This window comes from Monomorium pharaonis, chromosome 8 (genome assembly GCF_013373865.1).
Source record: "Monomorium pharaonis isolate MP-MQ-018 chromosome 8, ASM1337386v2, whole genome shotgun sequence".
In the NCBI taxonomy this organism is placed as follows: domain Eukaryota; kingdom Metazoa; phylum Arthropoda; class Insecta; order Hymenoptera; family Formicidae; genus Monomorium; species Monomorium pharaonis.
The window spans coordinates 20,682,566-20,694,800 of NC_050474.1; the positions used below are offsets into that span (position 1 = coordinate 20,682,566).

A 12,235-nucleotide genomic window follows, 5' to 3' on the forward strand; every position below is an offset into this window, starting at 1 on the left:
CACGGTGGTCGAGGGTTGTGCCGTGGGGCAGAGACGCGGAGGGTGAGTCGGGTGGTTGCTGGTAGTGTGTATTGATCGAGCGAGGAGAGGAGCAGCCCCGAACTCTCTTTCTCTCTTTGCCCATTCTCCCTCTTTCTCTTTCACTTTGCGCCGCGCGCGCGGACGTCCATCTACCTACACGATGTTTCGGCCGTGCACCACTTTTTCCTCTCTCTGGGCTTTCTCGCTTTTTTTTTCCCTCTCTGCCCCTTTCCCTTTTAACTCCCTTCGCGCAAATCACCCCTCGCTGATGTCCACGTCACGGTCGATCGGCCGTTGTTTCTGCCGATCGACAAACACCGACAGCGAATTACAGACGCCTAGGAGGGGCCGATACCGATCTTCTCGACACTCTGCAGCCTCTGTGGCTTTCCTTTTTTTTTCCTCACTCTCTTTTTCTCCGTCCGTAGTAAAGCGCTTGTCGGATTTCATTAATAGGGGAAAGTAGATCCTTGCTCTGTGAATATATTAACGGAATGCAGGGCGCATTTGATCGATGGGCCAAAGGATAAACTCTCTTAAAAGATAAGCAATTATTATGACTTTGGTATTGAACCGAAGATTTCAATTTTTTATATATTTTAACGACGGAAAAGTGAAGCGTCACAACATGAAATTTTTAACGAAAATCTATGCCTATCTTTCATTCGATGATTTCGAGATTTAATTTATACAACAGAAATAAATTATGTATTTATAGTACCAATCTGTTTAAATTTGGCATGTAGAAAATGCCTCAAGTAATTATTACGTTAAAATCAATCAAGCGTAGTATAAGAGTTTATATTATAAATTTGAAATGATAAATTCTAGAATATAAGGTATAAGATATTAATATGTTATAATTGTTTATACAATTTCATACATTTTTACTTATATGCATTTATACATTTTTAATTATTCAGCAAGCGTTATGCATCAAGAGCAAATACAGTATAAATGACTTATGACAGCAACTTAGTCTTATTTTAATTTACTATGAATATTATACATATCATTTTTTAATGATTATTTTTTACAATTAATTATATTATACATTATACAAATATATGTATAATAAATAAAAATTATTTTTAACTAATATGTAAAAATCATCTAAGGTGATCGCTTACGCAACGAAAAATTAGGATGATTATTCCAGGATTAATTATCTTTTCGTGATTATTCTTTTTATTTTCATAATGTCTTTTTATCTTTTATAATTACGGAACAATTTCTTTGTCTCGTGCCTTACCTGACTGATTTAATTCGCGCTTCCCTGAAAAGGGCCGCGATTTATGACGATAGTAATGTAATCAGTAGATAATGATCCGCGTTCTCGAGCAGAAACCATAAAATTACGAATACTGTAATCATGGTACCAGCGAGATAGACACGAGCGGAAAAGGATGGAGGGGGGAGGGAGAGAAGACTTGCCGGCGTAATTTACGGCCCAGCCAGGTGCGTCAGAAGTTGCTCACCTTACGACCTAATTGGGTTTAATTACACCTGACTCAAAGTTACGGCGATGCGCGCGTGTACGCGCTGCGCCGCGCCGCGCCGGCTGGATTACAATTACCGTCCCGCGGCAGCTGATTTAAGTTGTATCGCGATCAGTTTATCTTTACTCCTTGCTGGTTAGCGCAATATACCATTAATTTCCCAAACGCACGTGTGCGGCGTAACTAAAAGAAAAACTTTGTTTAAACAATACTAAGAGAACATATATGTGAAAATCTAAGATTGCTTGAAGATAAAAGCTTTATTTGATCATAGCCTGGTTGTAGTGTTATTTTTCGCAACAAATTCTTTACAGTGTTTACGGGGCAGGATTTCATGTTGACACCAATGCCGTAATATTTGCTCGTTAACATCGTTCTTATTAAATTGATTATCAATTTAATTTAATATTATTTTTATTTGCAAGTGTATTGCGAAACTGAAAATTTACTCAGCGCGCAGTTTGATGAATCTGGAAATGTTTATGAAATCACACAAGAAATATCAACGTGTAAGATCCAGCCGAATAAAGTTCATTTTTAATTAGTTTTGAATTCGTTTTTACAATTTCAATTTTTTCACGTTTCTCTCTTTTCCCCGCATACTTGTAGACATCTCCATTTTGTTTTGTGAGATGTCGCGTTCCGCTATCGCGTTGCGATCGTCGCGTCCATCCGAGACGAATCTTTGGAGTGTTTCAATCGCTCAAATTGACCATATCGTCCTCCATCCAGACGATCGTTGATCTCGTAATAATACGCGGAACGTCGATCGATCGACGCGCGCTCGGTGTCAATAACCCGATATTCCAGACTACTGTCGCGATACTGCCAATCCCCGGGATTAACGGTATTAATAACGATTCCCGACTATAGCGTTATCGCGAGAACCGAGTTAACATTTTCTGCAAAACGAATTACGTCAATGCGTCAATATCGCGATTTCATTTCCGATAGAACGCTCGTCGATCCGCTTGATTCGAACGCGCGCGCGCGCGCGGATACGATATTACCCGGGAATTAATTAATAACGCGTTTAATAACCGAGCGCGTCCCGCCGCTCGTAACATTTGTAATTCTATAGATTCGTTGTTGCGTTCTGATCGCCGGCGGGAACCGATGTATCCGAATTCCAGAGAGGAGAATGGTAACGACGCGACACCGAAAGAATTCCCCGGGTGTTAATCGACGATCGACAAAGGGAATGCTTGCAAACGCACGTCCCATCGATCGTTCCCCTTCCGCGCACCTCAATACAAAATACAAGGATGCTCCCCCGAAACCTCTGGCGAATTTCCAAAGGTGTACCCGTCGTGCCGTCCCTAACTCACATATTTGCGCGAAATTATGTCGTTTGGCTTCACGTGTCGTCGTCGTCGTCGTTCGCGTTGCCTCTTTTGTAAATTCAATATTACCCGTCCTGTTCTTTTCTTTTATGGAGGCCATAAGGCTTTCTGGAGTTATGCTCCCGTCCGCGATTTATTCGCGACGTCTTCGAGCAGCCTTTTTCGACCCCGACGTGACGTTGCAACACGCGGAAAAAAAGAGTTTGAAAATTTATTTCTTTCCGAGCACGTTGCACGCGTAGCCGGTAGTTTTCTCCCTCCGTTAGAAGCGGCAAAACGAGAAGTAGGTACGCCAATTAGCGGCACGTACGCGAAATTATCGCGATTATCATCGGGTAATTAACAAAGTCCGGGGAATACCGAGTGTGTATCGATGCGTCGACTCGATTCCCGGCAAGGATTATGCAATAGGCGTGGCGCAATAACATGGCAGAAACTCAAACTTTTGTTAACAACTGTTCAATCTTCTCCAAAGGGAATTGAGACGGATCGCCGATAATACGATCCCCCTACAATAACTAGTGAGGGTGGTGGAAGGGTTAAACGAAAGGGGCGAAGCAATAAGTGTCACGCAGCTGCACCTGCGGGATAAAATTTCAAACTCGCAACAAAATAAGAGTGCACTTTAATAATTTTATTAATCTCTAACATTTTACTTTAAAAGATAATCGAAACTTTTTGCTGCCTAATATATTATATATTTTATTATATATACTGCTTTAGTAACTTCGATAAAATTATTATTTGCTCGATCGATGTAAAATAAAATTACAATTGTGTGATTCTGTCAAATTTAAGGCTTAAAGGGCTACGATAATGCCGTGTTTCTTTTGCGCAAACATTTTTATTTCCGCTTTACCCTAAACTTTTAACATTGAAGTCCTTCGAGCGAAGTAAGTCAAGTCGGTGCCAAGGAAAAGTTTGCGCTTACGGGTTCACGTAGCTGGTTATAATCTCGCCGATTAAAGGCCTCGAAGTCTAGAATTCGTATTCCTTGAGTGCGTTCAAAGGGTACGCGGCCCTTAGGTACCTTCTCTAATGCCCGAACGATACTCAAGAGAGGCAGCTGGCGTTAGTCAGCAAACCGCTCAACTAATCCCTTAATTACTTCGACATGGTTAGCGACCCTGTACTAACCACGTCGGTGCCTGGCACTGTTCCCCGATCGTTAATTAAAATGCCTCTTGCTCGCAGCCTCGCGATCTCGGTCCGCGGGTGCGTGCGCTTGCAGTAAGAGCGCATCTCGGAGAATAAGCAAGCATAAAGTACGTAAAGCACGTAACATTTTATTTTAACAGCACTTTGCATCGACTCCGTGGATGTCGCGCTCTGTGCCTGCAGTTTATAATTGAAAGCTATTAATTATTTAGGATTAAATATTGTAATGTTTTATATGCATATTTACATATATATTTTTTAGAATTTATTTTTGGTAAAAGTATAAAAGTTATAAACTTGTGACAATTCTTTGACACTTAAACTTCTTTGCAAATTTTTTTGAATATTATAAAAGATATTTTTGATAATTATATGCAAATCTATATAGACGTAAAAAATGCTTACTGTTGTCATGATTCGAAAGACGTATAAATTATTTGAAATAAGAAATTTAAAAAAATTGGTAATTTATGTAAATGCAATTTTTGTCCGATTTACAAACAAGTTAAAAAGTTTTTTTGCAAAAACAATAAAACTTCAAAGATTCGATTTTTTGTTTTTCTACGAGATTGTCTGAAAAAAATTAAATTGTTATTTGATTGTAAATCGGATTAGAGATACATATATATATTGTGAACATTATTTAAAAAATTTTTAATAATCGTTAGAACTGGATAAGTTTATTGTGTGGCAACAGTTTTGAAAAAAAAACCGCAGCTGTATATTAACAATTTTTTCATTTTTAATATGCTCTTAAACTCGGAAACGAGAATATCTTAAATGCCCGAATCTCTTTATGCCGAAATGAATGTAAAAGTGATTCGGGTGAACAATGATGAAATTACATTGAATTGTTTGTGACGATTAATAACCGAATGAACGTCGCGACAGACATTATCATCATTTCATTCCCCTTGTAATGCATTGCATGAACGATGCTGATTCAGGTACGGCTGCGAGGGTGTGGCGGAGTCCGCTCTCGTCGACGACACCCTCAACGGGAATCCCCGCTCGTCGTCCACGTCGTCGTCGAGCGCGATCCTGCCTCAGTCTCACGCCCTTCAGTCGGGATCCGCGACGGGATCGATCGACGCTGCGGACACTTCCGGGTCGAGAAAGTACGTACGAAACACACCCTCGTGGTCTCGTGGTCTCACCACTCCCTCATCCCTCTTGCAGATGATGATCCGCTTGCCACCGCCTACCATCACCGCCACCACCAACACCACGTTCCAACGCTTCTCTTTTGTGTGCCCAAGTTGTTGCTTCTGTTTGCCTCTCGCTGTAACGAACGGCGTCCTCATCGGAACGAGACGACCGACGCCACGTTCTCGCGCAAACGATTCCGTGCAGATTAACGCCGCCCTGTTTGTAGACGTGTAGACTTACGACGGTACAAGACGGCGGCAGATACAACAGCTAGATATACCGAGTACGCAAAGGGAACGAATAGCGAGCGTTAAGCCGGGATTGAGCCACCGACGTGCATCGCATGTTTTCCACCGTAAAAGTATTTCCCCTCTCGTATTTGTAAGAACGTTGAATTTATTTTCGAAACGCGCGACTTGTGCTCCCGCGACACACGGGTTTTACGACAAAGAACGCGTATCTCGCAGCACAATTTTCCGCGTTTTCCGCCGCTTATCCTCACCGTGTACAAAGTCCCTTTTTGGTCTCTGTGCGTCGGTCTGAAACGCGATATTAGAAAACAAAATAAAATGAAATTTCGCACCCCACCGGTAGAAACTTGTCGAACTTGTCGTCGGGTCGTCGCATTACAAAGTAAAATAGATCGAGAGTAGAGACGTTTGGTTTTTTCCTTCTTGCGCACCTCGTTTTCAAAAAGTATGTGTGACAGTTTCTGCTCGCGATAGGGAGAGAACGAATAACCGGGCTTGCTTTGCACTGCACTTGTCCCCCACTCGTGAATTCATTCTCGCGATAACAATCGCGTTTCTCCACTGACACGTTTGCGGCACGTGACGAATGAACTATGATAAACAGCCCCCGAATGATCAGGGACCAAGCTGGACTCTCCTGCGACCACGTTACCCGGAACGAGTACAAAGCAAACGAACGAGCGGCGAACGAATAATGCTCAGTACTCGCAGCGCGAATTATTCCGTTGTATATTTTGTGGGCGGACTTGTTGGCTTCATCCGATAGACGGTTTAACCGTGTTAAAAAATTTTTCAAAAACAAAAATTACCCCACACGCTCGTTCGCGCAGCGTGTGCGCGCTCCGTGAGTGAGAGACACAGCTCGAAACCCCTTTTACCTCCCTCGTGGAACGAGCGCTTGACGGACACCTGTTACAATCCCTTCACCGCGTTTTATCACCCGGTCGTTCCAACTTTGCGCGGAGCATTTATCCCTCAACGAGTCCCCTCGCGGTAGTGCGCACGGCTACATAATTTTACATCATTTCCAACTACGAAAGCGTAATTTCTCTCCTCGCTCTCTTCCTCTATCTCTCTCTCTTGCGCGCGCGCCAAAGGACGTTTTATTTTACAGCCGTCGTAAATAATCTCTCCTGCCGGTCGGATCTCTCGTGTCGCCCACCTGGGCTTCGATTAGCACGCGAGGATTTCTCGTGACGGAGCTACGATAACGGGGACTCCTACGTTGCGGTGTGGGATCGATCGATCGCCATGGCGCGGCGGTTTACGAGCGAGACGGCACGGCCGATCGAACGATCTAACGAGCGGAAATCAATTTGTCATTCCGCGGTCGTGGCCGATGACGCGTCCTCGGGAATGCTCAACGAAACGGCCGAGCGATTTGAGTCTGCGAGACGAACAGCGAAATGGCCGGACAATAGCGCGATAAATCAAGCTGCTGATTTCGGCGATCGTGATTCGCCATGAAATGTCGTGAACTGGAATTCCCCGAGGTCACGCGAGCGCGACTGTAATCGCGCTCTCATGGAGTTTCGCGATATAAGACGAGAGACGAGAGGAAGAGAGAAAGAGAGAGGATTTCAATGGATAACGCTGTCGCGTGACCGTCTCGTCGTGACGCCGTAAGACGAATTTAAACAAATCAAATTGGACCGAGAATAATATGATCGTTGAAATAGAATTTGTGGATTCAAAGGGGGTCGATAAAAACGAATGTTTCTTCGAATCTGTATCACGATAGAATTTATAGCTTGCGCTGTATATTATCGCTGATTTCCTTGTTGAATAAACAAAATCTTTCCGTTTCTGCTTGCATTTTTTATAACTAGCTGTATTTTATTAATTCTAATCTTGACTTTTCATTTTCCGTTTGTACAAATGCACGTAAGAAAACGCAAAAGATTTTAAACACTTTGTAAATATACATTTTGTGCGATTTAAGGAAAATATGCTAGTATCTTTTTTCTTGCTTGTGATTGCGATAATAAAAATATCGATATGCCTGTTTGAAAAGTTAGTCAAACGATACAAAGACTCTCTCTAAAAAATGTCCAAATTCTCAAGACTTGTTAAAGACGTCTTTTTAGATCGAGAGTCTAAACCCAGTGTTGCTTGAGTATTCAGTGCACATTGCGCGATGATAATACGATTGAACCTTCGGGGGGTGAACCGAGACACTGTTTCTTGACCCTGGTTTTTCTTTATTTTGCACAGTTACTGTGAGAAACCCGACAACGAGACCGCAGAGATGGGCGGCGTGCCGCACGTGGAGGGTGGCCTGAACAGCGAGCTGTACGCTGTGCCGGTGAAACGGCGACAGCCGAAGGACCAGAAGAACAATGTGATTCTGCAGAACAATACCCAGGAGAAACCGTTGGACATGGACAGTACCGATTCTGAGGATAAGGACGAAAATCTGCCGCCCGGTTGGCAGAAGCACGAAGGTAGGTATCGTATTGAAGCCGCGCCAAATAGCAAAAAATAATTTCAAATAATCGAGACGATTGTTTCAATTTTTGATCATTTTGATTATTTTTCGCATTTATCGCAATAATTATTTTAACAGACTTTTAGATCCTCTTGAGGAATTAAGTCAAATCTTAATTACATCGAGATTAAAACCGGATAGAAATAGATGGTAATGTTAACGCGGAGAACATTTGAGATTTCGTATATTTCTTTTAACAAGTGCTGCATTATAACACATTTTTCCTTCAGTTTTAATTAGTTTTCTCAATTTTCCATGTCTTCCTTTATTAATAAGACTAGCTATGCCCTGCCACGCATTGCTGTGGCTCTCTATTCTTATGCTACGTTTTTTTCAAATTTTCTTTGCTTTTGTTGTTTAACTTTCAAGAGCCTTGCTTTACTGTTGCTCTTTTTATTTTATTTTTGAATAAGCATTTATCTATCTTTAATAAATCTAATATTTATTTATTCACGTACTTCTAACTTACTTCATTTATTTATTGCCTTTGGCACTGTATTCAATTAATTTGTTTCTATTTATTGTTTTGTATTTTTATTATAATGTAATATAAATCTTATTTTATTAAAACTTTGAAGTAATTTTCAATTAAAAAAACCGAATTATTTTTAAAGTACCCATTTTTTTAAATTAAGCATTTTGAATTAGAGTGTATGTATTTAATTTATCATTAATAAATTTTATGAATCAATATTTCGTTATTTTTTTCTAAAAGCTGCCATGGATTTAGGAATCCATTCAAAAAACTGTTTTAAATAAGTTCCTTTTTTTCAATAAAATAACAGCCATCTTTATTTTCCTTATTACCTTAATTTAAACACAATAGAAACATTCTTCGCCTCTCCCGATCTCTACCCGTCTCTCCCGGTCTCTCCCCGTCTCTCTCGGTCTCTCCCCGTCTCTCCCGGTCTCTCCCCGTCTCTCCCGGTCTCTCCTCGTCTTTCTCGGTCTCTCCCCGTCTCTCTCCGTCTCTCCCGGTCTCTCCCCGTCTCTCCCGGTCTCTCCCCGTCTCTCCCGGTCTCTCCCCGTCTCTCCCGGTCTCTCCCCGTCTCTCCCCGTCTCTCCTGGTCTCTCCCCGTCTCTCCTGGTCTCTCCCCGTCTCTCCCGGTCTTTCCCCATCTCTCCCGGTCTCTCCCCGTTTCTCCTTGTCTCTCCCCGTCTCTCCCGGTCTCTCTCCGTCTCTCCCGGTCTCTCCCCGTCTCTCCCGGTCTCTCCCCGTCTCTCCCGGTCTCTCCCCGTCTCTCCCGGTCTCTCCCCGTCTCTCCCCGTCTCTCCTGGTCTCTCCCCGTCTCTCCTGGTCTCTCCCCGTCTCTCCCGGTCTTTCCCCATCTCTCCCGGTCTCTCCCCGTTTCTCCTCGTCTTTCTCGGTCTCTCCCCGTCTCTCTCCGTCTCTCCCGGTCTCTCCCCGTCTCTCCCGGTCTCTCCCCGTCTCTCCCGGTCTCTCCCCGTCTCTCCCGGTCTCTCCCCGTCTCTCCCCGTCTCTCCTGGTCTCTCCCCGTCTCTCCTGGTCTCTCCCGGTCTCTCCCGGTCTCTACCCGTCTCTCCTCGTCTCTCCCGGTCTCTTCCCGTCTCTCCCCGTCTCTTCATGAGGAACAAACATTTACATTTTTATTTATATAGATTATGTATTGATAAAAATTGATAATTTATATGTTACAGTTAATTATAGCTTTAAAATTTTATTAACGTTTAAATTGAATTCTATTTTAGATGAGAATGGGCCTTATTACTGGCATGTGAAAAGCGGAAATATACAGAGAGAACCTCCGGAGGCTCCTCTGCATTCGAAAACGGAGGCGCGTCGAAGTCTCGTCAAGGATAATGATAGCGTAAGTAAAATAATCTTTCAAAATAATTTTTAATTAATAACATTACTTTATTGTACATGAACGTTAATTATTAATAAAAATGTGTACATTATTGTTAAGATTATTGCATATACTAGTTTGCAACATTCCGTTCTGCGTTATAATTTTTTTTGCAATGTTAACATTGCAGATAAACAATTTTCATACTTTGAGCGGTATGGTGAACACGGTGACTCGTAGCAACACCAGCTCGGCTCTGGACCAAGAATTGGAGAACAAAAGGAAAGTGGAGTTGGCGCTCAAGTAAGCAGCAAATCGCCGATTAATTCAGTTTTGCAATGTTTTTGCTATTAGTAGTGTGTGTGTGGTTCATCTTTATTTCTTTTTCTATTTTAATTATCTCAGACGAAGAAGCTATCCTGCTAGAGCGGATTCTGAGGGTAGAGACAAGCCGATCAGATTTGCCGTGCGATCATTGGGTTGGACGGAAATCGCGGAAGAAGATCTGACACCCGAAAGAAGTAGCAAGGCAGTCAACAAATGCATCGTGGATCTTTCACTTGGTAGAAATGATCTTCTGGATGTTGTTGGACGATGGGGCGACGTAAGTTTTCTCTAAAAACTAACTGAATTAAATCTATATTATTAATTCTGAATTAATAAATTCATGAACAGAAAAACAATGTTTCAGTATACTTAATAAATAATAAGATTTAAAATAAATAGGACATGAAAAAAGAGCACATTTAGGACCTTCAGTCCCTTAAATAGCTAACAACGTTTGCTATTTAAGGGACTTTAGCAAACAACGTTTGCTATTTAACCGGTTTGTAGTTTGCTGCGCAAAAAGTACGCGATGAGAGATATGTTACGAAATATTTCAGGGCAAGGATCTATTTATGGACTTGGACGAGGGCGCGCTCAAGCTAATCGATCCGGAGAATCTCACCGTACTTAATACACAGCCTATTCATACAGTTAGAGTGTGGGGCGTAGGAAGAGACCACTGTCGGTGAGTGACTTTTTAAAATTATATTTAAGTTATAATGGAGGCTGAATTTTTCGTCGGAATCCACGAGTCTAGAAATCTTGAACTTTGCAATCTTTATAAGTCACATATGTTTATTTATTTTCTAATATATTTGCTTTTTTTGTGAATGTCTGCTCTCTTTGGATGGATCTAATATACAGTGAAAGGTAAGATATGCAACATTATAAATTATCCCATAATAATTCATATCCAAATAAGGAGAAAAATAAAATTAGAGTGAGAACTCTTCAGCCTGATAATAAACATTGGTTTACTGTGTATTACTTTCAGGGACTTTGCTTACGTAGCGAGAGACCGATCGACCAGGAAACACATGTGCCATGTGTTTCGTTGCGACATACCGGCGCGCACGATCGCAAATACGCTTCGCGACATTTGCAAAAAGATAATGATCGAGCGTTCCCAACATCAGAATCTTGCGAAACCGGTGGACATCAACGGCCGAACGAGTCTTGCTACGAGACCTACGAATCTGCCCACTGAACATCGGCGCTTTCACAGAAACGGTCAGGCACTAGTCAGTAAGTAATCCTAAATAAGTTTTAGTATATTTTCGAAAAAACTTAATATTTTATTAAACGTGTTGGACGTTTATAAAATAATTTGTTTAAAAAATTGATAATAGATGAAAAATTAGAAATCGAACTTTAATAAACGAATAATTTAGAAATGACAGATAAACTTGAAAGAAGTTAAATAATTCTCGTGTTGTATCTTTGCGCAGCGCAATCTTTCCCAACACCAATGGAGGAGCCGAAAAAGGTATTGCGAGCGCAGTATCTCGGATCCATGCAAGTCACTCAGGCGACCGGCATGGAAGTGCTGAACGAGGCGATAGAACATATCGTATCAAACACACCGATCAATCAGTGGCGAAACGTCAATGTCGCCGTAGCTCCTAGTATGATTTCCATTCTTACACCGAATGTAAGTATAATGAGTAAAAGAATTATTGGCATTTAAAAAATTAGCGAAGGTTATCAATTAACTGTTCATCGCAATGATCATAATTTTCTTAGGACGACAAGCTCATCACCGAATGTCGAGTACGTTATCTATCATTCCTCGGTATCGGCCGCAACGTAAAGCAATGCGCTTTTATTATGCACACCGCACAGGACTTGTTTATCGCACACGTCTTCAATTGCGAGCCCAGCAGCGGAGCCCTCTGTAAGACAATTGAAGCAGCTTGCAAGGTGAGAATCCTCTCTCAAAGATTGCAAATTTGCTTAGTTAAACAGAAACGCTAGATGAATGAAATATTTCTCTATTTTTGTTTAAGTTGAGGTATCAGAAATGTTTGGACGCACATCCACAAGGCTTCAGAAACGCTAGCAGTCTTAATACTCCGAACGGCAGAGGCTTTGGCGCGACTTTGAAATCTTTAGTTGGGTCTTTGACCGGCCGCAGGAGCAAGCAAGGCGAATCCTGAGACGAGGCTCTCTCGCTGCAGGTAAACTATTTTCG

The 12,235-nt window shown here is 41.9% G+C and overlaps 1 protein-coding gene across 7 annotated transcripts in view; it reads left to right on the top strand.

The window, feature by feature from the left end:
* The window catches only part of LOC105838807 (protein Fe65 homolog), a 154,360-nt gene that overhangs the window by 137,078 nt on the left and 5,047 nt on the right, over window positions 1-12,235 (top strand). For 6 of the 7 annotated variants that reach the window (XM_012684646.3, XM_012684651.3, XM_012684650.3 and 3 more), the window contains 11 exons: window positions 4,969-5,139; window positions 7,636-7,865; window positions 9,620-9,738; window positions 9,908-10,020; window positions 10,123-10,321; window positions 10,602-10,729; window positions 10,909-10,914; window positions 11,039-11,289; window positions 11,493-11,695; window positions 11,788-11,964; window positions 12,051-12,221. In XM_012684646.3, the coding sequence (XP_012540100.2) occupies window positions 4,969-5,139; window positions 7,636-7,865; window positions 9,620-9,738; window positions 9,908-10,020; window positions 10,123-10,321; window positions 10,602-10,729; window positions 10,909-10,914; window positions 11,039-11,289; window positions 11,493-11,695; window positions 11,788-11,964; window positions 12,051-12,200 (1,747 nt within the window). In that variant the 3' untranslated portion in view covers window positions 12,201-12,221. The remainder of the gene's footprint in view (window positions 1-4,968; window positions 5,140-7,635; window positions 7,866-9,619; window positions 9,739-9,907; window positions 10,021-10,122; window positions 10,322-10,601; window positions 10,730-10,908; window positions 10,915-11,038; window positions 11,290-11,492; window positions 11,696-11,787; window positions 11,965-12,050; window positions 12,222-12,235) is intronic. The other variant, XM_012684652.3, reaches the window with a different exon arrangement.